The sequence below is a fragment of the Rhincodon typus genome, chromosome 22 (genome assembly GCF_021869965.1).
Source record: "Rhincodon typus isolate 14 chromosome 22, sRhiTyp1.1, whole genome shotgun sequence".
NCBI classification, from domain to species: Eukaryota; Metazoa; Chordata; class Chondrichthyes; order Orectolobiformes; family Rhincodontidae; genus Rhincodon; species Rhincodon typus.
Genome location: NC_063353.1, coordinates 20,509,275 through 20,536,524, shown reverse-complemented (window position 1 = coordinate 20,536,524; position 27,250 = coordinate 20,509,275). Strand labels below are relative to the sequence as shown.

Sequence of the window (27,250 nt, the reverse complement as noted above, 5' to 3'; positions counted from 1 at the left end):
GGTCTCTGAACACCAGAAGGATGAGCGTGGCATTCTCTACGTGTTTCATCCATTTTCACATGTAACTTAGAGCAGGGAAACAGGCCATTCATTCGATCTGATCAATGTCAGTGTTTATGATCTACACAAGGCTCCTCGCACCTCAGTTCATCTAATCCTAGCAGTATTTACCTATTCACCTCAACTATGTTATTTAATAGCAAGTTCCACATATTAACCATTTTAGATTCTTTATTGGATTTTTACTGTGCATTTCAGTCATAAAATCAGACTATAAAATAAGGTGTACTTTAACTTTTGTGATGGAGAGATGCTCATGGATCATGAAAAATGACAGTAGCCTCACATTGCATGATCCAGCCAGTTGACATTCAAAATTACAACTTTGAACCATGAGATATCATCGACTATGATTTGCATGTTATGGATCATCTCCTTTCTGAAACAGGCAGGTGCTTGTTCTGGATACTCTTCTCAGGACCCTAGCCAAGACAGAGGTGTGTGGAACACCAAGATAAACACAGCTGGAATTGACATGGTGCCATCTTGAGGCCATGAGCCAAAATAGCCAGAGGAGAAGGGACTTAAAATGTCTCCAGGGAGTGTTGAGTTCTAGGTGTCAAGATCAAACGATCACTAAATCACAGATCTGGCAACAGACGGAATCCAGAATCACAAGGTGGAATCAAAATTCTAAAGTAGTACATTGTGTAAGAAATTCAAGGGATGTGGTTGGCTCTCAGTTGGAAGAAAGAGATTGGAGATGAATACTCACCTGGAAGACAAGTTGGGGTCACCCGCTCAATGAAGGGTTGCTGAGGGTTGTAAAGAACACAGACCTGAGTGCGGGTTTTGCTTTATAAAACACCTAGTTCAGGTGGTGTAGAGATGCAAAGACTGCCAAAGCTCTGCCCCAGAACAGACACTGCAATTTCTCTCCCATGTTCCTGAAAGTGTTCCCCACTATAATTATATGAAATAACTGCCCCTAAGATTTCCCTTAGTTGTCTTCTCATTTATCATCCGTGCAAATCATTACATCCATAAAACTTGTGATATTTCGCATTTATTATGCATCTCAAGTGGGAAGGATTGGTCACTTGAATAGTAATTTTGTATCAGGCTTCACTGTAGAGGATATAAGTAACATCCCTGAAGCTGTAACAAATCAGGAAATCAAAGGGTACGAGGAACTAAGGAAAATTATAATTACCAAAGAAGTGGTATTGACTAAATTGTTGAAGCTGAGGGCTGATGTGCCCTAGTCCAATGGGCTTCATTATTCTATGGTCTTAAAAGAAATGGTTAGTGACATAAATTGAAGCACTAGTTTCAATTTTCCAAAACTCCTCAAATTTGGGAGGGTTCAATTAGATTGGAAGGTAGCAAATGTAACGCTCTTTTATTTCAAAAAGTAAGGGAGACAGAAAGCCAGAAGTTAAAAGGCAGTTAGCTTAATATATGTCACAGGGGATATGTTAGAAACCATTTTTTAAAAAGTTATGGCAGGGGACTTAGAAAAGTTTGAATGTAATTTGGGTTTTGTCAACAGAGTTTTGTGAAATGGAAACCATGTTTAGCCAATCTCATAGCTCTTTGAAGAGGTGATATGTGCTGTGGATAAAGGGGAGCTAGTGGATGTAACTTTTCTTCTAGTTTGAGATGGTATTTTATAAAGTACTACATCAAAGGTCATTGGGAAAATAAAAGGTCAGGCTGTAAGAGAGAGAACATTAACATGGATCGAAGATTGGCTAGATGATAGGGAGCACAGAGTAGGTGTAATTTTTTCCTTTTTCAGGTTGCAAGATGTAATGAGTGGTATACCATAAGTATTGATGCTGAGACCACAACTGTTTAACTTTTATATCAATGACTTGCACAAAAGGAAAGTATGGTTATCAAATTTTATGACATAAAAACTGTAGGAAATTAAGTTGTGAAATGGAAATGTGGAGCCTACAAAAATATATGGATAGGTTAAATGAGTGGAAAGAATCTTACAAATAGATGGGAAATAGATGATAAAGTGGGAAAATCTGAAATTGTCAATCTTGGTTGAAAGAATAATAAAAAAGTGTAAAATATAAATGATGAAAGATTATAGCACTGAGATACAGAGGAACCTTGGTATCCTACTGCATATGTCAAAAAAAGGTGAGTTTGCAAGTGCAGCCAGTAATTAAGAAAGCGAAATATAATTATTTATAGTAAAGTTTTTGAACACAAAGTTGGGGAGGTTATATTTCAGTTATATAGGTCATTGAAGTATTGTGTACATTTTGGTCTCCTTATTTAAAGACCTATGAACATATGAAAGTACAAAATAGGAACAGAAATAGACTACTCAGCCTCTTGAATCTGCTGAATGCATTGGAAGCAGTTCAGAGAAAGTTTACAAGACTAATATCTAGAATGGTTGGGTTGTCATATGAAGAGAAGTCAGACAGACTAAGTTTCTATCCATTAGGTTATAAAAGAGTAAGAGGTTACCGGATTGAAACATGTAAGAATCTGAGGGATCTTGACAAGTTGGATGTGAAGAGGATGTGTTCTCTTGTGTGAGAATGTAGAACTTGGGGTTATAAAACAGAGAAGAGACAATTTTTTTAATCTCAAAGGATCATGATCTCTGGAGCTCTCTTTCTGAAGAGGTGGTCTTTAAACATTTTTAAAGGTAGGAGAGGATAGATTCTTACTAAGCAAGTGGTTCAAAGGTTATCCGGGGTGCATGTGAATGTGGATATGAGGTTACAATCAAATCGCCTATGATTTTATTGGATAGCACAGCTCACCCAAGGGACCAAGTGGCCTATTCCTGTTCCTTAATTGCACATTTGTAGGATGAAATGACAGAGGAATGCAACTGTGCAACACAATACTGGCTGGATGTTGATTCCATACAGATTCTGAGCACTTAAATGGCACCTTATGAAATGTATTGAATGTTTAAAAGATGTTTACAGTGAAAGGGGAGGCCCAATTTTCTCAGTTGTTTAGATAGTCAACATGTGGTTCAGAATAATGTGAATAACATAGAAATCTATTCTTATTCTGCCTAAGATAGACTTGGGGCCTGCCCCCATGACCTTCCTTGTCATAGAATCATGGCATGAAGAATAATCAGGAATTCCACTCGGAGAAGATAGTGATCTGATGGATTTTCCTTCAGGAATTCTGAGGAGGCAGATGATGAAGGTATAGTAGGGGGAAGGATGGATGTCATGCAAGGGAGATCACACACAAGATAGCAAAAATTGTCCCACAGGTCTGAGATTGATTGATTGATTGTCACATGTACTGAAATACGGTAAAAAGATTTGTTTATGAGCGGTACAGGCAGATCATAGTAAGCAAAGGATGTACAGTTCAAAAAGACTTAGGCAGAGGCATACAGGTTACATTGCACAGGGCGTGCACTAGGCGAGATCAACCTTAGCAAAATCAGTGTTATTTGAGGCTAGAGAGTCCATTTCCATCAGTCTGATAATGGCCGGGAAGAAGCTGTTCCTGAACCTGCTCGTGTGGGTTCAGGCTTCTGTATCTTCTGCCAGACAGAAGAGGTTGTAGGATGTCATTACCAGGATGCGATGGGTCTTTGATGATGTTGGCTGCCTTTCTGTGGCAGCGAGCCATGTAAATGGAGTCCATGGATGGAAGGTTGTCTTCCGTGATGGTCTAGGCTGTGCACACCATCTCCTGTAGTTTCTTATGGTCCTGGGCAGAGCAGTTGCCATTCCAGGCCATTATGCACCTGGACAGTATGCCTTCAATGGTGCATCTGTAGAAGTTGGTGAGGGACCTTATGGACATGCCAAATTTCCTGAGCTGCCTGAGGAAGAAGAGGCGTTGTTGTGCCTTCTTGACCATTGCATTTATGTGGGAAATCCAGGGCAAGTCATTGGTTATCGTCACTCTGAAGAACTTGATGCTCTTCACCCTCTCAACCTCAGTTCCATTGATGTAGATGGGGGCATGTTCCTCCTTTCTTTCTGAAGTCAATGATCAATTCTTTAATTTTTCCAATGTTGAGAGACAGAATGTTTTCAATGCACCATGTCACAAAGCCCTCTATTTCCCTTCTGTATTTTGACTCAGCGTTGTTAGAGATGCATCCCACTATGGTGGTGTCGTCAGCGAACTTGTGGATGGCATTCATTGGGAATTTGGCAACACAGTCGTAGGTGTAAAGGAAGTACTGTAGGGGGCTGAGGTTGCATCCTTGGAGGGGCTCCAGTGTTGAGTGTTATTGCAGAAGAGGTGCAGTTACCTATCCTCACTGATTGCAGCCTATGGGTCAGAAAGCTGAGGATCCAATTGCAGAGGGCAGAGCTGAGACCAAGATCACAGAGTTTTGAGATCAGTCTGGAGGGGATAATGATGTTGAAAGTGGAGCGGTCATCATTGAGCAGGAGTCTGACATAGGTGTCTTTGTTGTCCACATGTTCCAGGGATGAGTGCAGGGCTAGGGATATGGCATCCTCTGTGGATATGTATGTCGGTAGGCAAACTGTAGGGGATCGAGGCAGGTGGGAGACTGGAGTTGATGTGGGCCATGACCAGCCTCTCGAAGCACTTAATGATTATGGGGGTCAGAGCCACTGGGCAGTAGTCATTAAGACACATTGCATATGTTTTCTTGGGTACGAGGATGATGGTGGTCTTCCTGAAGCAGGTGGGGAATTCGGCTGGTAGGAGGGAGAGGTTGAAGATGTCGGTGAATACCCCCACCAGTTGGATCGCACAGGATCCGAGTGTTTGGCCGGGGACACTGTCCAGGCCTGTTGCTTTCCTTGGGTTGGTGCCCAGGAAGACCGATCTGATATCTGCATTGGTGAAGGAGGGAACAGGTGTGTTTGGGGCTGGTGGGGCAGGTGTTACCGTGCCACTGGCATTCTGTTCAAACCGAGCATAGAAATCATTGAGTGCATCATGGAGGGATGTGTCTTTGTCTGCAATCTTGCTCTGCTTCATCTTGTATCCTGTAATGTCGTTTAGGCCTTGCCTTAGGTGGTGGAAGTCTGTTTGGCAGGTTTGGGCCTCTAACTTGGTCTAGTACTGCCTCTTGGCATCCCTGATGGCTTTGCAGATGTCATATCTGGATTTTCTGTATTGGTCCAGGTCACCCGACTTGAGTACTGCACACCTGGTCTTCAGTAGGGAGTGGACTTCCTGATTCATGCAAAGTGTATGGTTGGGGAACACTCAGATTGACATCTTTGGTATGTAGTCAAGGGGCAGGATTTTACTGACTGTTGGGTGACAGACTGGGAGGTGCGGGTGACTGGAAATAGTGGGGAGCCATGTCCCGAAGACGCTTCAATACAGCCTGGCCACTGGGCATTTTTCCCAGTGACAGAACCTGATGCAGAGCAATGGCCTGCATAATTAAAGGCCCTATTAAGTACCATTTATAGAGTCGCTGGCACTTAGCCATGGCAACTTGGCAAAACTCCCAACATGAGGAGAGAAAACCAGCCACTTTCTAACAGCCTTTGAGGGTAGGCAGGAGCCAGAGCCAGAAACATTACGAAAGAAAGAAAGATAAAAGACAGGAGTTACATTTATATAATAATTTCTCACTACCAGCAGATGTTTTGGAAACAATTTGCCAGGGAGGGGGCTACAGGCAGAGAAAGCAGCTGGTTTGGTCCCAACAATGTCCGCAGAGTCGTTTCCCCTCTGATTGTTACTCCTTCAATTTTTAATTAACTTACTTGCCTGAGGCCCAAGGCCCCCTGCCTGTCTCAGCAGCCCTTGTGTGTCCTAACAGTGCAGCTGAGGCATCAAAGCTGCCAGCCTCTGACTGGGCCAGCAACCTCAGGAGCCTGCCCTCCATCCTTCACTGGACGGTTTTCCTGCAGGCAGCCAACCAGGAAGCTGCCTAAGGTAAAAATTGTCAAACAGCTCCTGTTGCTGCCAAGTGCAGGCTCAGGATCTGCCTTTTACACTTAACAAGAGTCCTGAAGCCAGCAGTAAACCTCAGCCCTGTGTTCACACTTGACTAACTCTGCCCTGTCTTTATTGCTCATCCCCTTCCTGCAAATACGACAAATGTTATTTTTTAAGTTCATTCACAAGATGTGGGCATGCTGTGCCAGCATTTATTGCTGATCCCTATTTGCTCAGAGGGCAGTCAACAGTCTACAATATTGCAGTGGGCCTGGAGTCACATCTAAACCAGACCAGGGATGGATGGCAGTTACCTTCCCTAAACAGCTTTGGTAAACCATATGGGTTTCTCCTGACCATGGATTCATTGTCATCATTAGACTCTCAATGCATGTTTGCTTTTTACAATGGAGTTCAAATTCCACGATCGGCTAAGGCAGGATTTGAGTCCCTGTCTCTGGGACATTACCTGGGTCTTTGAATTGTCCAGTGACAATACCACTAGGCCACTGCTTCTCCTTATGACCTGTAGCTCCCTTCCCATCAGAAATGTTTCCTGACCTGTAACAGTGTAAGATGACAGAAGCACTTAACATTTATGCATCTGTGTGATTTTGAGGCATCCTTTAGGGACAATGGTCACATTAGTCAGTCAGCAGTGCATCACTCTGTTAGACAGGTTGCAGATGCCTGATTCAATTTTACTCTGAGTTTGATTGAATCCACATTAAGCCACCAAAGCAGACATCCTAGATAGTAAAGGATAGGAAAGAGAAGCGAGAAAAATTTAGAAGAATAAAGAGGAAAAGCAACTTTTTTCAATTCATATACAGCCAAAGTTATCCAACTGTCATCTGCCAACTCCTATGTTCTGTACTTCCCAAGTATAGCTGAGTTGTGTGTTTAAACATGTGAAGGATTTTAATAAGTGCCTTTTTAAAAAAGTCTCTGTATCTGCATAATTCAGAAAACATTCCTTTGAACATTTCCATTCCAAATAAAGCATAATCGATCACTTTACTAACACAAATGCAGCAAAGAATTCTACTGCAGGTACTTTGAAAACCCTCATGGGTTAAATTAAAGTTTTCTTTTTCAAATCAAACTGAATAAAGTCTCAGATCAAAATAGAACCTTCGAATTCTTAGAATAAAAGTAAAATAATGTGACTGCTGGAAATCTGAAATAAGAACAGAATGTGCTGTAAATACATATCAGCTTTGGCAGCATCTATGTTGAGAAAAACAGACAATATTTCAAGTCAACTACAACTCTTCCTTAGAACTGTACAAATTATTTATGAATTCCCTTTTGTACTGCATTAACTTTATCATCTTACATACGTTACGTAATTTGTGCCATTTCTGTTTCCAAAGGATTACTTGTCAAATTCTTAACGTTTCTCTGAGAATAAATAGTCATGGAATTTTCTTTGATAATCACTGCAGGCAATATGCAGTAATAACAATGTATTGCCCTCCTCTTTTTTAAGTTGTGCAATATTTTCCTAGCCTCTCGATGTGTCCCCAACGGATGGCCATTCATTTTATATTCTCACCCACATACCTGTGTGTATCTTGCTTCCTTTCTTTGATGGATCTGTCTTTCTCCACCAAGGGCCCTGTCATTTATTTCATACAACAAGGTGCAGGGCTGGATGAACACAGCAGGCCAAGCAGCATCATAGGAGCAGAAAGGCTGACGTTTCGGGCCTAGACCCTTCATCAGAAACGTCAGCCTTTCTGCTCCTATGATGCTGCTTGGCCTGCTGTGTTCATCCAGCCCTGCACCTTGTTGTCTCGGATTCTCCAGCATCTCCAGTTCCTACTATCTCTGATTCAATTTATTTCATACAGTCCATAAGTCAAGTCCAGCTTGGTCACCAAAATGGGCTGTGTGAGTTATTTTTTCTAGCCCATTCCTCGACAGTTTTGGACAGCCAAATTCACCAAAAGTATGAATGTTCTGAGGCATTTTGTAAAGTATTCAAGGAACAGGTAATAAATGCTGGCTAGCCAGCAATGCCCACATCCCACAAGAAAAAAAGATGGGCTACACAGTTGAACAGAACAATGGTAAATGAATTTTAATTCTGAAAAGTGTGAGGTGACGCATTTTGGGAGGACTAACAAAGCAAGGGAGTACACAATGCATGGTAGAACCCTAAGAAGTACAAAGGATCAAAGTGGCTTTGATGTGCATGTCCACGGATCCTGGATGGCAGTAGGGCATGTAGATAGGGTGAATTCATACAGGATACATGTCTTTATTAGTTGAAGCATTGAATGTAAGAGCGGGGTGGGGTGATTGTTTATAGGGGACCAAGATAATACATAGTTAGTGTATAGCTGGTATTTGGTATGTAGTTCTGTTTGCCACATAAGAAGGATGCGATTGGACTAGAGAGGATGGAAAAAAGATCCAACAGGATTTTGCCTGGCCTGGAGCACTAGACAGACTGGGGTTGTTTTCCTTTGAGCAGAGAAAGCTGAGGGGGACCTTGATTGAGGTATGCAAAGTTATGACGGTATAGTTGTGAAAGATAGGAAGAAATATTTCTTCTTAATAGAGGGTTCAATAACCAGGGGCCATGAATGTAAGATATGGGCAAGAGGTTTAGAGAGGATTTAAGGAAGAAAACCTTTCATCCAGAAGGTGGTGGGTATCTGGAACTCCGAAAAAATGGTAAAGGTGAGAATAATCACAACATTTAACAATTATCTAATGATTCTTAAAGCCTGATAGCATAAAAAGCCATAGACCAACTACTGGAAAATGGGAGGAATGTGGATAGGTGATCGTTAACTGTCAGGTATAATGGGCCAAAGTAGGAAAAGTCTACAGTTCTATGACACATGACAGCAACTCTCTCCAGGTCTCAATAGGGAAAATGTTATGAAGATACGGAACGATATGCTATAAGAGCAGCCTTCAATACTAGGGCTAAAAATAGTCACTCGTAACAAGTGTAGAAAATATTGCAAAAATATACCATTCATTGGCTCTTACTCCCCAGCTCACCACTCCCAAGTTTTCTTTAATAGATCTTATTTGTACACTGCACCCATCACATGCCCACCCCAAATTTATACTGATACTGGAGCACTCATCCTTCTGCTCAATCCTTCTAAATTAATTCTGTCATTTGCCTTCCTCTCCCACTGCAAAGTGACAGCTCTAGGACCTTCACTTTTTCCTTGCCAATAACCATGCTCCAATCCTTTTTTCCTTCATTGACATCTATTGTTTCTTCTCTTTGCCATCAATTTTCATCTTTCCATCTCTCGATATCCATTTCTCATCTTCTCTCTCCTGTAAATCCTCATTCTAATTCCGGCACAAGCTCTGCTTTCCTACCAATTGAAATGATTCCCTTCACTGCATCACTCCGGCACAATCTCTGTTTTTGTGAGAATTGCTACCTATGTTAGTAGCAGTACTGTATTTCAGAGAGGGGCAAATAGTTTCTGTTGAGTATTGTCAGCGAACACAGACTTTGCCTTAAAACAGAGGGTGTCAGCATGAAGCACTGATAGTTGTCATGTTTGTAAGATTTATTCTGATGCAGCATTAAAAACATTATGTTTCGATTCATGAATTACATGTCTGTACACCATAAATGGATCAAGTATTTGTTCGGTATGATTAACATTATTTGTTAAATATTTACTTTTAAGTAGCAAAGTCATAGAGACATGCAAGTGTAAGTTTCGAAAGGCAAGCTTAGGACTATTTAGATGATGATTTCATAAATGCATAATGAAATCTAAATTGAATTAATTTCAATATCATTTATTCCTTTGCATTATATATCAATAGTATGCAGTGGCACTGAATGTAAATAGCCTCAGTAGTTATCTGAAAAATTACCTTGTCACATTTGAATTGATTTCAGTGCTTTTATTACAGTTGCTGGTAGTCAGTTATTTGTTCAAATACATTAAAAGAAACTTAAATAATAAATGATCTGCTAAGTATATCTAATTATTTTCACATTCTTGGCCTCATATGTTTCCCTCTATAACCATATCTCAAATACTCACTTCCTCATCACCACTTTGCCTCTTTTGTGCATCGATACAAACATACGTTACACAGTTTTCTTTACTTCAGGAAATGGGAGCATTATTTTCATGGAAGATAGTTAGACCCTGAGCAAAGAGCAGCCTGCTGTAAGCAATTCCAGAAAAAAAGCATCAACATCTTTCTACACTTCTTATGCTGGAGAAAAACATGTCAAGGCATCCATCAGGAGAAGCATATGAACCTCTGACAGTTGAGCCAAAACAACACAAGGCATCCATAGTGTGGGGAATCACAATAGTACACACAGATACCATTTGCCTTTTACAAAAACTAGTTTCTGTGTCAGCCTCAAGCCACTAAAAACACACACTACATAGCACAATGCATTCCATAAACGTAGATCATGGAAACAAAATTGGAGGGCAGGTCTGAAGGACAACTGCAAGAAAAAGGAACTGTTAATAGAATGCCAGCACATATCTGTAACTTATTGTTATGTTATTGTAACATTCAGTCTCGCATACATCACACATTAGGGAAATTGAATGAAAAATGCTTCAGTTTATGTATTATTTTAAAAGACATTTATCATTTTAAGGTGCCTTCAGCTGAAGGAGAGAAGGTTTGTTGAGGTTCTGTTATAATTGAAAATGTCTTTTGAAAAAATATTCTTATGAGAAATAGTTTGAACCGAATATGTAAATATTAAATAAACAATATATAATCCCTCATCCCCTAATAAATCACTAGTATTAATGCTGCTTGTGGCTTGAAATAGACATACTTAGGTGAAATCATTCAAATTTTACAGTCCCAACTACTCAAACTAATGCCATTATTTATGTGTCAGCCATGGATGAGTTGGTAGCATCATTCTCTCTGGGTCACAAAGTTCCAGGTACAAGTTTTACTCCATAGCATATGCATGCAGATCAAGGCTGACACTCCAGTTCAGTATTGATAAATTGATGCATTGTCTAAAATACTGACTTTCTGATGTGTTATTAAACTGAAACCGATCTGTCAGCTTGGCTGGAAGCAAAGGATTCTCCGGCATTATTCCAAAGAATAATGTTTTTATTATTTCCTGTCCAAAAGAAAAGAAATTTCCTGTCTCTCTCATCAAAAAAGCAAAATGTCTGATAAGATATTAACACGTTGCTCTTTGTGTGAATTTTTACATGGAATTTGGTTATGTTCCCACTATTACAACAATGATGACACAAAGAGAACCAGGAGGTACTTCATTGGCTATAATATATTTTGAGACAGACAATGGTCATAAAAAGTGCTACATAATGCAACTTATTTTGTAGCAAAATCAGCAAATCAAACATTTACCTGCCACATTATCAAAGATGATAATGAACTTGTCCTGGAAGACAGGAGTAATTCAATAGACAAACTTATAGGGTTAAAATATGTCTCTGAGTATTACTTTGACTGTATCACAATTCAGTTTGTAGTTATTTAACAAAACATGAGAATTCTTAAATTCCTTGCTAACACAGAATTCCTCAGAGCTTCCCTGGCAATTCCAGAGTTTTTCACTAGAAGTGAAGTGGAAACGCTGTCTCCACGTGTAAATGAGGTGCCTGCTGCACTTCCTGTGAAATAAGGCTGTCAAAGCTAGTGCAGTTCAAACTAATGTCCCCCTTCTTTCTATGTTAGCTGTAGATCATTTCCCTCGTATTGTTCTTCAGTATTCACTTCACAAGTAATCCAGGCATCACAAACCATACTTTGGGATAGTCCAAAAAGCAGTACGTTTCATTCGTGCCATGTATCTGTATATGACTCTGAAGTAAACCTGTTGCGCCTGTCCACCATTTAATTAGATCATGAATGAACTGTAATTCAGCTCCTTTTATCTGGCTTAGTCTCATATCCCTTGTGAAACTGACCTAATAAGTATCTATCAATTTCAATTCTACAGGTTCCAATTGTCTCAGCACTTATAGATTTATGAAACACAGAATTTCAGAATTCCACAAATATGTCTTTGGCAGTGTTTCCTTAATTTTTCATCTAAATGACATTGAGGTCCTCTTGTTCTTCATTCTACTGACAGAGGAAATGGTTCCAATGTTTCCACCCTATCAAATCATTTTCACTTTCTAAACACATGCGCAAACATGTACTTCTGTGATGGAGGAAAGAATCCTCTCCGAATAGTATTGTGTCCTGAACACAGATGGCTTAATCCTGCTGGTTACCATAATCACATTTGCACAATAGTTACCAATTGGATTTGAATTTAGGTTAGCTCATTGCAAGTCTGAATATTGCATTTATTTGGCATTGCAATCTCACTGTTGATTTTACTTAGTAGCCATCAGCATGTTCAATTATTTGAAATCCACAATCACAGAAGAGCCTGGCAATCTCACTGAGAGCATTAGCATAAGTTGATAACACTCATGTTAATTATCCTAAGCCTTCTGTAACTAATAGGAATCATTTATTAATCTACTTTACAGAAAACATCAGGATATGTTAAATGCAAATATAACAAGTGATTAAGTAGGTGATTGGGGTTAATTGATCAATTAATTGACTATGTGGATATAAAGGGGAACAGCTGGGGTGATCAGTGGAAAGAGTGGTCAGACTCAAATGCTTCCTCCTAACCTTACTTTGATATAGCCCCTCCCCCTCTGCAAACCACTGTCCACCCCCGACTCCCATGGATTGCATTGTACTTAAAAGGATTTATGTTTCTTTCCTAAAAAATGTTGAAATACTGTTGGAGCAAGTGGGAGTTAAACCCAGGTCTCTTAGTCCAGGGGTAGAGACATTACCACTGAGCCCCAAGAAGGCCTTCTTTAGAAGGCTTTGCTTGTAAATTATTCAATTGGAAAAACAGGTGATTTTACTGGTGGTGAACAAACAACAAAGAAAATTACAGCATAGGAATAGGCCCTTCGGCCCTCCAAGCCTGCACCAACTTGCTGCCCATCACAACTAAAATCTCCTACACTTCTGGGGACCATATCCCTCTATTCCCATCCTATTCATGTATTTGTCAAGATGCCCTTTAAAAGTCACTATCGTATCTGCTTCCTGTACCTGCCCCAGCAGTGAGTTCCAGGCACCCACCACCCTCTGTGTAAAAAAAACTTGCCTCGTACATCATCTTTAAAATTTGCCCCTCGCACCTTAATCCTACACCCCCTAGTAACTGACTCTTCCACCCTGGGAAAAAGCTTCTGACTGTCCAGTCTGTTCATGCCTTTCATTATCTTGTAGACCTGTATCAGGTCCCCCCCTCAATCTCTCTCGTTCCAGAGAGAACAACCCAAATTTCTCCAATCTCTCCTCATAGCTAATGCCCTCCATACCAGGCAACATCATGGTAAATCTTTTCTGTACCCTCTCCAAAGCCACCACATCCTTCTGGTAATGTGGAACCAGAATTGAACACAATATTCCAAATGTGGCCTAACTAAGGTTCTATGAAGCTGCAACATTACCTGCCAATCTTTAAACTCAATGCCCCGGCCGATGAAGGCAAGCATGCCATATACCTTGTTGACCACCTTCTCGACCTGCGTGCCACTTTCAGTGACCTGTGTACCTGTACACCCAGATCTGCCCATCAGTACTCTTAAGGGTTCTGCCATTTACTGTATACTGGTGGTTAACAAATGATTTGGTAATGGGGAAAAAAAAGCACTGTTCAGTTGTATGTAAGAACTTTTCTAGATTTAAAGACTGGCTAGTTTTGGGAGATGGTGGTGTAGTGATAACGTTACTGAGGTAGTAATCCAGAATCCCAGGGACTTTTTAAAGCTGAGTTCAAATGCACCAGGGCAGATTGTAAAAGTTGAATTGAATATAAATCTGTAAGACTGAGCAGTTTCAGGGGACTCTTGTGGTGCACTGGTACTGTCCCTATGTCTAAGCCAGGAGACCTGGGTTCAAGCTCCACCTGCTCCAGAGATGTGTAATAACATCGCTGAACAGATTGATTAAGAAAATATTAAGACTGAGTAGCTCAACCCAGATGACATTGCAGAGGGAACACAGTGTCTGCCAGTAAAATCTTGACACTTTTAGAGAAAACTGGGCAATGCAGAAATTATGAGACAACACAGAGTGGAGCTGGAGGAACACAGCAGGCTAGGCAGCATCAGAGGAGTAGGAAAGTTAATGTTTTGGGTCAGGACCCTTCCAACTCCTTTTGTTTTAGCCCTCTTGCTTTCTCCCTACTTCTCTTTTGCCCTTGGTGGTATTACATTGCCCTTAATGGGCTTTACATGAAAATTAATGAATTGGAGGCATGGATAATTTCGCAGTGGTGGATATTAGATGAAAAGTGTCATAGGTGATTTGATGGTGAGAAAAAAAGCCATTCGACCGTGCAATAACACCTCTGAAAATATAAACATAAGACGGAGTAGTTAATAAACTCTTAACAGGAATTTTGGTTTCATTCTCACCAATTGGCTTGGATCCAAATTGACATTGTTGAACATATTTGCACATAAGTGTATTTAAGATGATAAAAACAAGACTCACTACACATATATAGAATGAAATTCCAAACCATGTGCACTTAGCTATAATCTAACAGCTTACATACATTTTGAATTTGGACAATGCTCAATTATATAATTAGATCGCTGTGAAAAATGAATATAAAGAGCCACACGTTGCTAATTATACTCTCTCAGGCAGTATTTTCTACCACAGTATTTCAATACACCTGGGATAATCATTTGTAACATTGAATGTAGAATTAAATTGTAACTGAGATAGTCCTGTATATATATATATATATATATATATACACACACACACACACATATATATATATATATATATATATATATATATATAAAAAGCCTGCCTACTGTTAACTGTCAATCTAGGCAGCAGACATTTGGGAATAAATTCAGCTCTGTCATCAGGGATTTGAGAGTTTTAAAATGCTTAGTTTTGAAAAGGTAACTTTACCGTGATTGAATCAATTTTTGACCACTGTTACCACATATGGCATTCTGGATTCTTTTCTCAATTAAGACAAGAGCTGGATTTAATAATATTAATAATCTAACACATGTGTGTACTTATTGACAACCCTGTCCATTCTAAGTTGTTTTGTCTACAAATGATGGAAATCTTCTGTGTCTTTCTGTCATTTGTAATGAATAGAGACATTTTGAGGCCACCACTCATGAAGGGTGTCTCAACATGTAACAGATTAATGCAAGTAATCTTCTTAATAAATAAGCACACAAAAATTAATAATTCAATATGAATACATCACTTAAAATAGGAATTGAATTATGCCTGCACATATTGATCCAGTCATTGCTTCTTTAACCTTGTTTCACCTGAAGATTATGATCGGTCTTCAATCCAAATAAGAGAGAAATTCATAACAATAACACACACACCTACTCAGCATAAACAAGGCAGGGTAATTGGAGAGAAGAAGATCTAAGTAAAATGTTTCTTTATCTGACAACATACGAATCAAACCAAAACCCACACTGCCTAACAATTCCACTGATCAGCCCACATATAACCTCTGAAAAAGAAATCATCTGAAGCTAACGCCACAAATACAGACCAAAAGATGCCAAACTGATTTCATTCTCCAATAATCTTCCAGCAGTATGATACAATCCCATAGCATTCAGAATTGCCCAGAAATTCTACATATCTATTTGTTTTTTCATTAGGAATGTATGGTGCTATAAAAACTGTGCCATACTTTCTTTGGATTATTACAATTGAAAAAAACATTTCAGGATTCAATCTTTATGCAGCACATTTCATATTATGGGAATATAAAACAAAGAGCTGTGGATGCTGGAGATCTGAAAGAAAAACAGAAATTGCTGGAGAAACTCAGCAGGTCTGGCAGCATCTATGGGTAGAAAAACAGAGAACAGAAAAACTGTTTTTTTTTTCATTTTGTAGTCTTTTTTCTGTTACGTAAACGTGAAAGCTCAACTTAAAAATGACTGGAAAAAAGATTTGAGGAAGCATTTATACAATATATTTGCTTATTTAATGCTCAAGGTTTACACACTGCTTTTCAATATTGTTGACTGGCAGAGGTATTTATTATCAGCATAAATGGGCCCAATAATACCTATCATATGTACATTAATAATACACAGCAATTACTTTTCCCCCTAAGAGATTTTTCTTTCTGGGTAGTAATTACTGTCACTGTGGTTATTTACCCAAGGAAGAAAACTAAATGCCTGTGATTTCAAAAGTAGTTATGCTATTAATCAGAACTGCACGTAATTAAAATACCATCCAGAAGCAATATCACCATCCATCAATAAAAGCAACAATTTGTTGTGGTTACTGCTATCACTAGCCAAATCTATATGGCAATATAAATGTTACTGTTGAATATATCTGGATCATGCACATTTTGGTAAGTCAACTTCTGAGGCAGAATTAACCCAAGTAATCACTATCAGTTGTCCTTTTATACATGTTCAAATAAATGAAATCAAATAAAACTAATCACATATAAAAGCACAGAATAAATAAACATGGATTTTCAGCTTGAATAGTTCTGTAAAGTCATCAAAGAATACTTAGGGAAATAACTTCACATTGTTGTGAAAAAGGTGTCAAGTGCACCTGCAATGTTGACATCAATTATTTCATAAGTGCTGTTCAAGCTGAAATTAATGATAAATTAGTTACAACATAGGATTCCTAATGTTATATTAAAAGGCACTTAGTAGAGAACATGTCAGGGAACCATTAAAATAAAATTTTCTCACTCCCAGAATTTATGTTTGCCATTGCTGTTGTGCAATAAATAGTCTGTAATTTATTGTACAATGTCTGTTTTGTTCATACATTTCATTGTTGCCCACGAATTTAAAATCTCTATCTCAGCAATTTATATTTCATGAGTGGTATAAATTGGAATAAAAAAACCTGCTTCATGTATCCATCAACACTGCTCTTAAACAAACAGAGAATGGCAGCATCTGTGGGGAGATATATAGTTAACGTTTCGAGTCTGGTATGACTTTTCAGAACACTGCTCGTAATTTGGTCATTTGGAGCTAACGGTAGCCTTGATTAACTGAAGTAGCCACCCATTGGTCTTTGGATGAAATTTGCAAATTGTAACTGCAAATGCACATCGCACCATTATATGGCAGAGTGGATTGATGTTCCATGTGCCACTGTGCAAATACTTCACTGCACCCTCAGTCAACAGAAAAATAATGTGACTGTGGAATTTCCTGCACTGGATATCCTATTTGCTAATGTCCCTTTTTCTTATTTTCCTGCATCATTTTCTGCATTAGGTTACAACCACACCTGAGGTGAGGTTTCTCATTTTGGTATGGTTCCAGATGAGATATTCCAATTCGTTAAGCTCCTGGTGAGGAGGAATAAACTGATTGCCCTTCTTTGTTCACCCAAACAGCCTCAGTTTGTCACAACAAAATTAATTTAAAATGATCCATTCACTTGTGGATATCTTTCTCACAAACCCTGATAAACTTATGTTTCAAAAGGAGCCAATTTAACCAGGCTTTGCTGAATTAACAAAGAGTGAGTTTATTAATTCATAATTACAAGAGGAACCAGTAATGCAACATGCATACACAAAGAATAGAAATGAGGTGAATCCAAAGAGGACAAAATTTAATTTAAAAGATATACTGATCGTTCTCTGAATTGTTTTAGAGGAAATGTTAGTTAAATGTTGTGGCTGTTGCAGTCAAGATCACCAGTAGCATTGACATTGGTACTTGAACAGTCAGTTTTATGATCTTCAGTTTTGCAGATTGCTGGAGATTCTGTAATTCTGATTCCTTTGAATTCCAATGCTCAGGTAAGTCAGGTTTCCCTTTTTTTTCTGGCTGCTAGTTAACTGACTTTTTACATTCAGAATGAGAGGTCTTTACCTGCAGCAGAGGATTGACTAGAGGATAGATACTCGATTGTAACCTTCACAGCAGCACACTCCTACTCAATCCCAGGCCATTAAATGCTGAGAACATCCAGTCTCACTAACACTCTTCAGTGGAATTGAAACCGAATTTTTAACCTCTGTCCTTGTATACTTTTCAAAAGCAAAATTTCAAAATGCATCCACAAGGATGGCAAGCTATTCAACAGGGGTTTTCAGCCCCTCATTATCTTTGTGGTCACAAGAGATCACAGTCCAGTCTGTTTTGACTTGCCTCTTCCCCCTTTGAAGTTGTCTGAAATTCCCTTTGCATCCATGGATGTGGTATTCCATGGGTTCCTCTCACCACAAGTCACTTCATTTACAAATGTTGCCATTTTTGGCTGTATTGGGCCTCTGATAAAAATATTATTTTAGAATTACAAGTTAAAAATATCCACAGTACTTTGGGGTTCCGATCCATGGCACACTGTGTTAGAATGAAACTTTTACTAAATAATGAGAAGGTGACAACCATACAAACATAACAGAAAAACAAAGAACTACAGATACTGGAAATCTGAAACAAGAACTGAAAATGCTGGAGAATCTCAGCAGATTAGCAGTATCTGTGGAGAGAAACACAGAGTTTACATTATGAGTCCAATGATGCTTCGTCAGATGTTCTGACATTAACTCTGAAACAAACCTGCTGGGCTTCTCCAGCACTTACTGCTTTTGTTTCACCATCCAAACATATGCTGATCGCACCAATGCAGTAATATTTTAAATGGTAAGGGAAATTTAGATGTAAAAAGGAATCAAGGGAAACTAACTGAAACAGGGATGAGTGCAGCAAGGTAATATTTTTTATCCATTCATGGGTATGGACACCACTGATTTTGACAACATTTATTACCCATCACTAATTGCCCTCAAGGTGGTGGTAAATTCCTTCTTGAACTGCTACAATCTATTGCTGTAGGTAGATTCACAATGCTGTTAGGAAGGGAGTTCCAGGATTTTGACCCTGCAACACTGCAGGAACAATGATATAATTTAAAGTCAAGATGATGTGTGATTTGAGGTGAAACTTGCAGACGATGGTGTTTCAATGAATCTGCTGCCCTTGTCCTTCTAGATGATAATGCTCATAGATTTGGAAGATGCTGTCTGAGGACACTTGGAGAATTTCTGTAATGTACCTTGTAGATAGTACACATTACTACTACTGAGCATCAGTGGTGAAGGGCATAAATATTTGTGTATGTGGTGCCATTCAAGCAGGCTGCTTTGTCCAAGGTGGCTTCTAGTTTCTTGAGTTTCTTGGAGCTGCATTCATCCAAGTAAATGGGGAGTATTCCATCACTTTCTTGATTTATGCCTTATAAATCAGGGGCAATTTTTTGGGGAGACAGGACTGAATTATCACTGCAAGATTCCTAGCCTCTGAACTGCTCTTGTAGCCACAGTTCTTATATGGCTAGTCCAGTTCAGTTTCTGCTCAATGGTAACCTCCAAGATGTCGATACTGGGGGATTCAGTGATGGAAATGCCATTAACTGTCAAGGAGCCATGGTTAGATACACTCCTGTTTGAAATGGTCATTGCCTGAAACTTATGTGGCATTTTTAAAATTCATTCTTGGGACATGAGTGTTGCAAGCTGGCCAGAATTTATTGCCCATCTCTAGTTGCCTTTGAGAAGGCGGTAGTGAGCTGCCTTCTTGAACTACTGCAATCCACCTGCAGGTTAATGCCAGTTGGGAGGGAATCCTAGGATTTTGACCCAGTGACAGTGAAGGAATCGTGATATATTTCCAAGTCAGGATGGTGAGTGTCTTGGATGGGAATTTGCAGGTGGTAGTGTTCCCATGTAACATGAATCTTACTTGCCACTTGTCAGCCTAAACCTGGATATTGTCCAGATCTTGCTGCATTTGGACATGGACTGCTTGAGTAACTGTTGAGCATTATGCAGTCATCAGCAACTTCCCCAATTCTGTCCTTATGATAAAGAGAGATAGAACAAAACAAATCAATCATGATCACACTGAATGGCGCAACAGACCAAATGGGCTAAACAAATCCCTCCTGCTCCAACTTCTTATTTTGTGCCCTGTTAAACATATTTTGCATAAGTTCTATAGGCATTTATGAATGGTAACCTTATTCTTGGTTAATTATAGCATTTAACAATTTTTCCCTAATAAATTCAATATTCCTGAGATATAACATTCATTTCTTGAATAGTCAACACCGTGTTTCATTTGGTTATTAAATGCATTACTTTGTAGAGACCTGCACAGAACCAACTGATATTTTGAAACTGTATCGAAGGCATTGATCAGTGCCTAGAAAAGCTGTGGCTGCAAACCATGTGGATAGTGGATAGCACATTAAAGGATATTATTTTGAGGTGAAAATGAGCATTTTGTTGTAACTGAGAAAATGATAATTTAAAACAAAGATTTTCATGTCCGCCAGACATCCCAAAATACCTGAACACCAAGAAGTATTTTTGAAGGATCAATTTGTTTGTAATATAGGAAATGCACAGGCCAACTTGTGCACAGCAACCTCCTACAATCAGCAATACAGTGACTAATTAATATGCTTTATTTTAGGTGATGTTTATTGACAGGTAAGTATTGGCCAGGACACTGTGTGGCTTCCTTGCCCTTCTTTAGAATAATACCACATGACTTCTTTTGATATTAACTGAGAGGGGTCTTAGAGCCACAGTGTAATGTTTGTTTCTCAAAACCTCTGACAGTGTCACACTCCTGCAGTACTATACTAGAATGTTAGCCTTGATCTTGGTGTTGAGCTTCTGGAGTAGACTTTAAACCCACAAACTTGCTAACAATGGAGGCACAGCTAGCACTTTGCATTTAGTGGTAACAATCATGGGATGCTGATTACGGGCAAACAAGATGGAAATGTTTCATTTTTTAATACCAACTTCTGAGTTTAAACATTTTAATGAACCTTTTGATGCAAGTGATCCCATGCTCATTCTGGTATTTTTACAGCATTTACTAAAATAAATTGTTGAAATTTGCAGATACCACAGTACCTGTTTATAGCATCAAAAATGGCAAACAAAGCATAATAAAACTATCATTGTCTCCCACCTTTCTGAGAAATGGGGTCAGGCTACAAATATCGATATGGAGCAGGGTAGATTCTACTGATGGGCTGAGAGGCTTGGTGTAAGGACAGAAATGGGGGTGGGGGGGGGCGTTCTCAGTGACGGGGGTATACTTCCTGCCCCTGCTGCCATTTAGCTGGAGTGGCGTTGTGTGGTCAGACAATTGCTAAACTATGGCGGCCATCTCCCAGTGGCTTCCCTCAGATAGGAGGCTAATTCCTTCATGGTTACTGGTATAGAGTGGGCTTTGAGGCAGGCAGGGCTACCATTGTGGCTGGCTGTGTGAGTGGGTGGTTCACCCTCTAGTCACTGGGGCCCGTTGATTCAGCAACTTCACCTGACAGTGGAGCTCACCTCAACATAGCAGTGCCCTCCCCTTCTTGGCAGATTCACAGACTGCCACCACTGTTGGTAAAATGTAGCCAAGAATCCCACCACTTTTCAGTCCTGCCAGCACAACAACACTAGAATTGAGGAATGGTCATATATTTCACGACCTTGAAGTCTAATTTTTTCAATAATATATATTTTATATCCTAGTGAATTGTACACCACTTATTTAGAAAAAAAAGTTCAAAAAATAAAATTGTAAAATGCAGACAACTAGGAGCAGCAATCATTCTAGACCAATGTATGTAGCCTGTTAAGTGCTACATAGATCACTGAGCTATTCTGAAAAGCTTGGTTTACACTGTAGTGACGTTAATTGACAGAAACAGATATGTAGTGAAAGATAAGCACATGCATGCTTTCTGAAACATTGCATTAATACCATAATATGGTTATATGGGCGAAAGGTATTATTGTATAACAGGGTGCTCTGAGGCAGAAAATGCACTGACACAGCCATTGCATGTAAACACACTGCGTGTTTGTTGTTAAAGCAGATTAAACTAATTACACTGGGATAAACAACTTGGCTGATGTCATAAATTCTGAGATTCAACCTTGAACAGTGTACACAGAAATCCAAATCACAGTGTTAACAGTCTTTAACATAATTAGTTTCTGTTTTGTTGACTATATTTAAATGTTAAAGCTTTTTTAAAAGAAAATCACCAGTGCAGTATAGCTGCCATGCGTATGTAATTTGACAGAAATGAGGACTGTTTAATAACATGAAGATGTTCTTTTTCAAGAGTTATGATAAAGAAAGGTGACCAGACAAAGACAAGTTTTAATGAAACAAATGTTCAGTTGTACATGTGCATATGGGCAAATCATTTTATCACTAAACAAGGAGCTGAAATGTTCAATGTGTTTGTTTGGAGCAGTAACAATTCAGACTTGACCTGCTATTCTACTTCAGCTGTATTTGTAAATTGACTTTTTGCAATTAATTAGGGTACATCATCCAGTAGATAAGCAAGTGAACGCTGCAAACTAAAATCAAAATAATGCAGCTGTCATTTTTTTCTCTTATTTATACATTATTGTAACGTATAGGTTAACATACAAGAAAGGTATTTTCATTTTGGTTTCTTTAAGTGCCTCATTGTGAATACATTTAATCTACCCTAAACATCCTGCATAAGTCTGGACAAGGTACTGGTGCCCTTTACTGATTTTTACAGAAAGCTGGAATTTTTAGCTCACAGGAACAGGGCTGGATGGAAGCTTTCCTTTATGCTCCTTATGATTTATCCCTTTTAAGACAGGTCTGAATTCAGCCACCTGAATTTTATCATTTAAACCTACATTGCGTCCCTATAGCAACGGACAAAGGTGCACTTTTAAATCCAGCCATTGGAAGGCACCAACGACTCTTTCGTTTGTCGAGGATACCTGGCTTTTGGTACCAATCTAAAACAATAACCCTGGCGTGTTCATAACAAAACACTGGACAGTGGATGTCGGTGTCGGCTGCACGACAGGGTATCCGACGATTATGAAACAATCTTAACTTCTGCTTCCATCCCCGCCGTCTCTGCCGGTAATCATTTCCCTCTTGCGTACAGACTGCATGCATTCTCAAGTACCGGCAGCTGGAAAACTGGGGGTGGGAGAGCGGAGGCATCCACATAAATAAACAGCTCCTTTCTCCTTATTTCGGGCGTTGGGCTGGGCTGGGGCTGGCGGCGCCTGCGTTAATATATCAGTCATCGCCTTTCAGTTTTTGCTCGCAATAAGCCACTTCTGTTTCACAGACCCAGTCTGTACATCAGATATTTGAGGGGCCATTAAGGAGAATGTTAACTTATTTTCTTTTATTACTGCTTTGCAAACCACTGCGCTCCTTCTGGAATTAACTGGATTTAAATATTGACATGAGTATTGCAGATATGAAAATAAACGCCGGTGACATTTAATCGGAGGAGACAGGCTGGAGACTGGGAAATGTCCCTGTGGTGGATTGAAAGACGCAGCAATTGTTCCGTATTTTCTCTGATTAAATTATTATTCATATCAAAGGCGAGTGGAAGCTGGTGTGTCGCCTATTACGACTTCAGGGAAGATTTATGGGTGATTGTAGAGAAAGGCACAGAGAGTATTTGAAACACTGTGACCCACAGTAACATAAAACTATCCCGCTTCTCCCTCTCACAGTCAAATCCAAGCTGCATCCTCCACAGGTAAACATTGATCAATAAAGCCTGCACAGCAGTTTTAACTGTTTCCTACCGCGCTCCGTGACTTCACTTCCCCACACCCCACCAAAAACAAATAAACCTGAACGAACTGCCCGCTCGCTTTCTCTCAAGCAGTTTCGCTGTGAGCTACAAACCGAGAGATGTCACCCCAGCTCCCGGTTTATCAACATCCAGGGGCTGCCCAGGTTCATGATCACCGATTTGCATCATTCTGCATTTTCTTACATGCTTTCAGACTACTGACTTGGGGAAGACAAAAAAAGTTGAGTACATATGTACTGCAACAGCCGGTCTGTGTTTTTTTTCTCTGAGAATTCACTGTTCGCAACTGTTCACATTCTGCTGCGGGCACGCCAGCACCAATACCTTTCCTAACAGGGTAAAGCTGTTGCTAAACTAGTGACTGGCTTAAAACACGGGGAGATTCTGCAGTCTTTATGAAAGATAGTGTCCTTATTGACGGTCATCACTGCTCAGCGATGTGGTCCTTATTCACCACACACATACACACACAGATGAGGTTTATTGCAGGACGCGCCTAAAGATTTCCTTCATCCATTAAGCGTCTGCTTTCACCACCACCCCCCACCCCGCCCCCCAACCCCAATGAAACCCAAGGATGTCCGCACTGCGTGCTGAAAGCGAGCAGCACGTCTGCATTCACTGTGAAGAATTCCAGTTGCAAGGGCTGGCTGGAATGAGGCTCAAAGATGCTCCCAATCTCTCTGAGCTCCGACGGGGCTCTGAGGGAGGTCACAGCGGCGGAATGAAAGGATTTGGAACCGAAACGCCGCAGGATCCTAGACACAGACCGTGGTCCAGTTAAAAAAAAAAACAATTTATTGACTTTCATCTGCACTTTCAACCAGGACAAAAATAAAAATCAGCAAATGAAAAAGGCAGCTGTACTACCAAGGCCTGAGTTAACCATTTCAGCATGTGCAGACCGGGGAAAAGTTCCGTTTAGCTGAGGTAACATGTTTCAAAGCCCATTCAGGAACACATTTTAACAAAGGCACATCCACTAGATTTTAAAAATTAAACCAAGCGTTCCTTAAAAGAACCGATTTAAAAGGCGGGGTGAGAGTAGGAAGCTTTACATGGGACCCTATTTACGATGTCAATCTGAGCAGAGCGGCACATTTGCGATAGGATAGCATCCCCCCGTGTTAATGAATACTGGATGTGAACTTGTCCTTCCCCGTGCTCTTAGCGGGGATGGGGGTAGGGGGTGGATCGGGGTAAATTTTCCACTCTCAAAGAACACTTTCTGGCTCATTGACCGGGCGGTAAAGGTGAGGAAACGGCAGTCGGGGGAGCCGGGGGCTGGATTTGCTGCCATTCTCTGCTAGAGTAAATTAGCGCTACATGTCAACATCCATTCATCTCGACAAACCGCGTCAAATTCGCTGTGAAATCGGAATCCCACACCTTTGAGGACTGCTCAGAGTTGGGTGAAAGCGAGATATTGTTCCAGACTGCAAACACACCAGCGCTCCCCCACTTTACCACAGTTGAGTGAGTTTCTCGGCCGGAGAAGTGATGAGACAGACTCGCCTACATTTTACACTCTTCAGCAATACCTGGCCCGCCTTGTTTTGTGGGCAAATCTCCCCCCAAGGATAAGACAGCAAAGTCAGATTTCACCGTCAACATTCAACATGAAGCCAGTTGTCAACTAAACCGGGCGTTGCAACTGAATTTACAGTTTAAGAGAGAGAGAGAGAAAATAAATAAGCGGTACTCACTGCAGTATGCGAGGAGGAAGCTAGCCAGAATGATGACTGCCCAGAAAGTTGAGGGCATACTTGGCCATGTGTTGGCATCCTTACGGGGGTTTGCCGGAGCCATGGGAGGGGGTGGGGGTGGGGGGTGGTGGAGGAGGAGGGGCAGCGGGGAGGGTGGTGGGGTGGAGGGGTGTCCTTTCAGTTCGGGTTCACCAACCAATTCCCCTCTCCTCGTGTAATCCCTACCATTTTCCCTGTCGACTCCCACGAGCCATCAGCTACAGAATTCCCACTTCCCGCGTGGAGTTCCTTGCTTCTTCGGGATGGGACCGAATGGTCTTTTAAATGTTGCCACGGTGCCTTTTATAGATTAAAACGCCGATCGGCGATACTGAAAAGTGATTCCCCGAGCCTACTTCATTGGCATGTATTCGCATCCCTTGGCTGGCGAGTCGGATGTGGGCGACAAAGAGAGAGAACGTCTCAGGAGTTGGCTGCTGGCGGCTCAAGGTGTTCTCGATGGGTGACACTTTTTCCTGCAGATGGAAACCTTATAAAACATCCCGAGGCGCTGGGGGCTGCAAACGAGCTGGCTGATGACAGTTGTAACTGCCTTTTAAAGAGAAAGAGCTGAGATCAGTTGGAATCCGGTGTGTGTGTGTGTGTGAGAGAGAGAGAGGTTAGGAGACCGACTAGGAAAATGAGATTGCTTAATGCTTGATGATGACGCCTCTAACACACACACACACACACACACAGACGGGGTGGAGAAAGTCTGCAGGAACCAGCAATGTCCAGGGAAACAGCCCACCAGTGAGTGATCCTTCTGACCCACAAGGTGCAGCCCGCCCACCCCAAGACCCCCCTGGTTGCCTAGACCTATCGGCCGAGAACTGAAACCTCCTGGTGTCTCTCAAGGCAGCCCCCAAGGGATGGTGAGGATTCAAAGTTTCCCAGCTGTTTTCGGGAACACGGCTGACGCGGAGAATTCAAGCCTCTCGCAGCCTCTGACGCAGCCAAGTCTTAAAGCAAGGACCTAGAGTACCTGAGCCCACCCACCAAAAGTCGCCGAGGGTAAGGCTGCAAATGATGGTTTTGAACAAAAAGGGGATAACGCGATTGGATGCAAACGTTTAATGAAGGTAAGGACCCCGAAGAGTGCTATGGAAAGATCCTTTATCAAGGGTCTTCACACTTGTGTAGTTGGGGATAATGTTGAGAACCGAAGAAAAACGGTTTCACTGGTTAATTAAAAAAAACTTTAAATATAGATCAACTTGTTCCTAACTGTTTTAGCAGCTGGACAGACCTGAGACACAGGACATACAGGGAAATTCACATTATAAAGCTGAAAGCAAACACTGAGTTTCCGCTTTGATAAATTCAGAATTTGGAGTATGGTGGTGCCATCACAGGTTGAACTGGTGCCAATATGTGGGAGGTTATCATTCTGAAGGCAGTTTTGACAGAACACACATTACAGACAGGCTATGATGATTTGAAGTGTCTACCCTGCTATAAATCCATCATCTCTTGTCACTCAGACCACATTAGGCTCCTTGCTTGGAAAGGGAGTATTTACTTGATCCAGTTTCAAAGAAGTAATGCAGTCGTATGATGTCACCCCCAGCACAATTGGGCAACAAGTCATGCACTAGTAGTGATGTAAGCAAAGAACAGGAGTTATACTGGTCCAATTTGCAAGATAAAAGAAATGTCCCAACAACGTCTTTAAATATCCATAGAATCCCTCCAGTGTGGAAACAGGCCATTCGACCCAACAGGCCCACACCGACCCTCCGCAGAGCATTCCATCCCAACCCATATATTTCCCATGCATTTCCTGCATTTCCCATGAATAACCCACCTCGCCTACACATCCTTGAACACTAAGGGCAATTTAGCATGGCCAATCCACAAATTGACAGGATGGAGACAGATGGACCTACTGAAACGTAATCCCATTCTGT

The 27,250-nt window shown here is 40.6% G+C and overlaps 1 protein-coding gene across 1 annotated transcript in view; it reads right to left on the bottom strand.

The window, feature by feature from the left end:
- Window positions 1-25,404, bottom strand: part of tafa5a (TAFA chemokine like family member 5a) — a 558,406-nt gene extending 533,002 nt beyond the window's left edge. The window contains exon 1 of the mRNA XM_048610455.1: window positions 25,302-25,404. Coding sequence (XP_048466412.1) covers window positions 25,302-25,404 — 103 coding nt within the window. The remainder of the gene's footprint in view (window positions 1-25,301) is intronic.
- Between the last annotated feature and the right edge of the window lie 1,846 nt (window positions 25,405-27,250).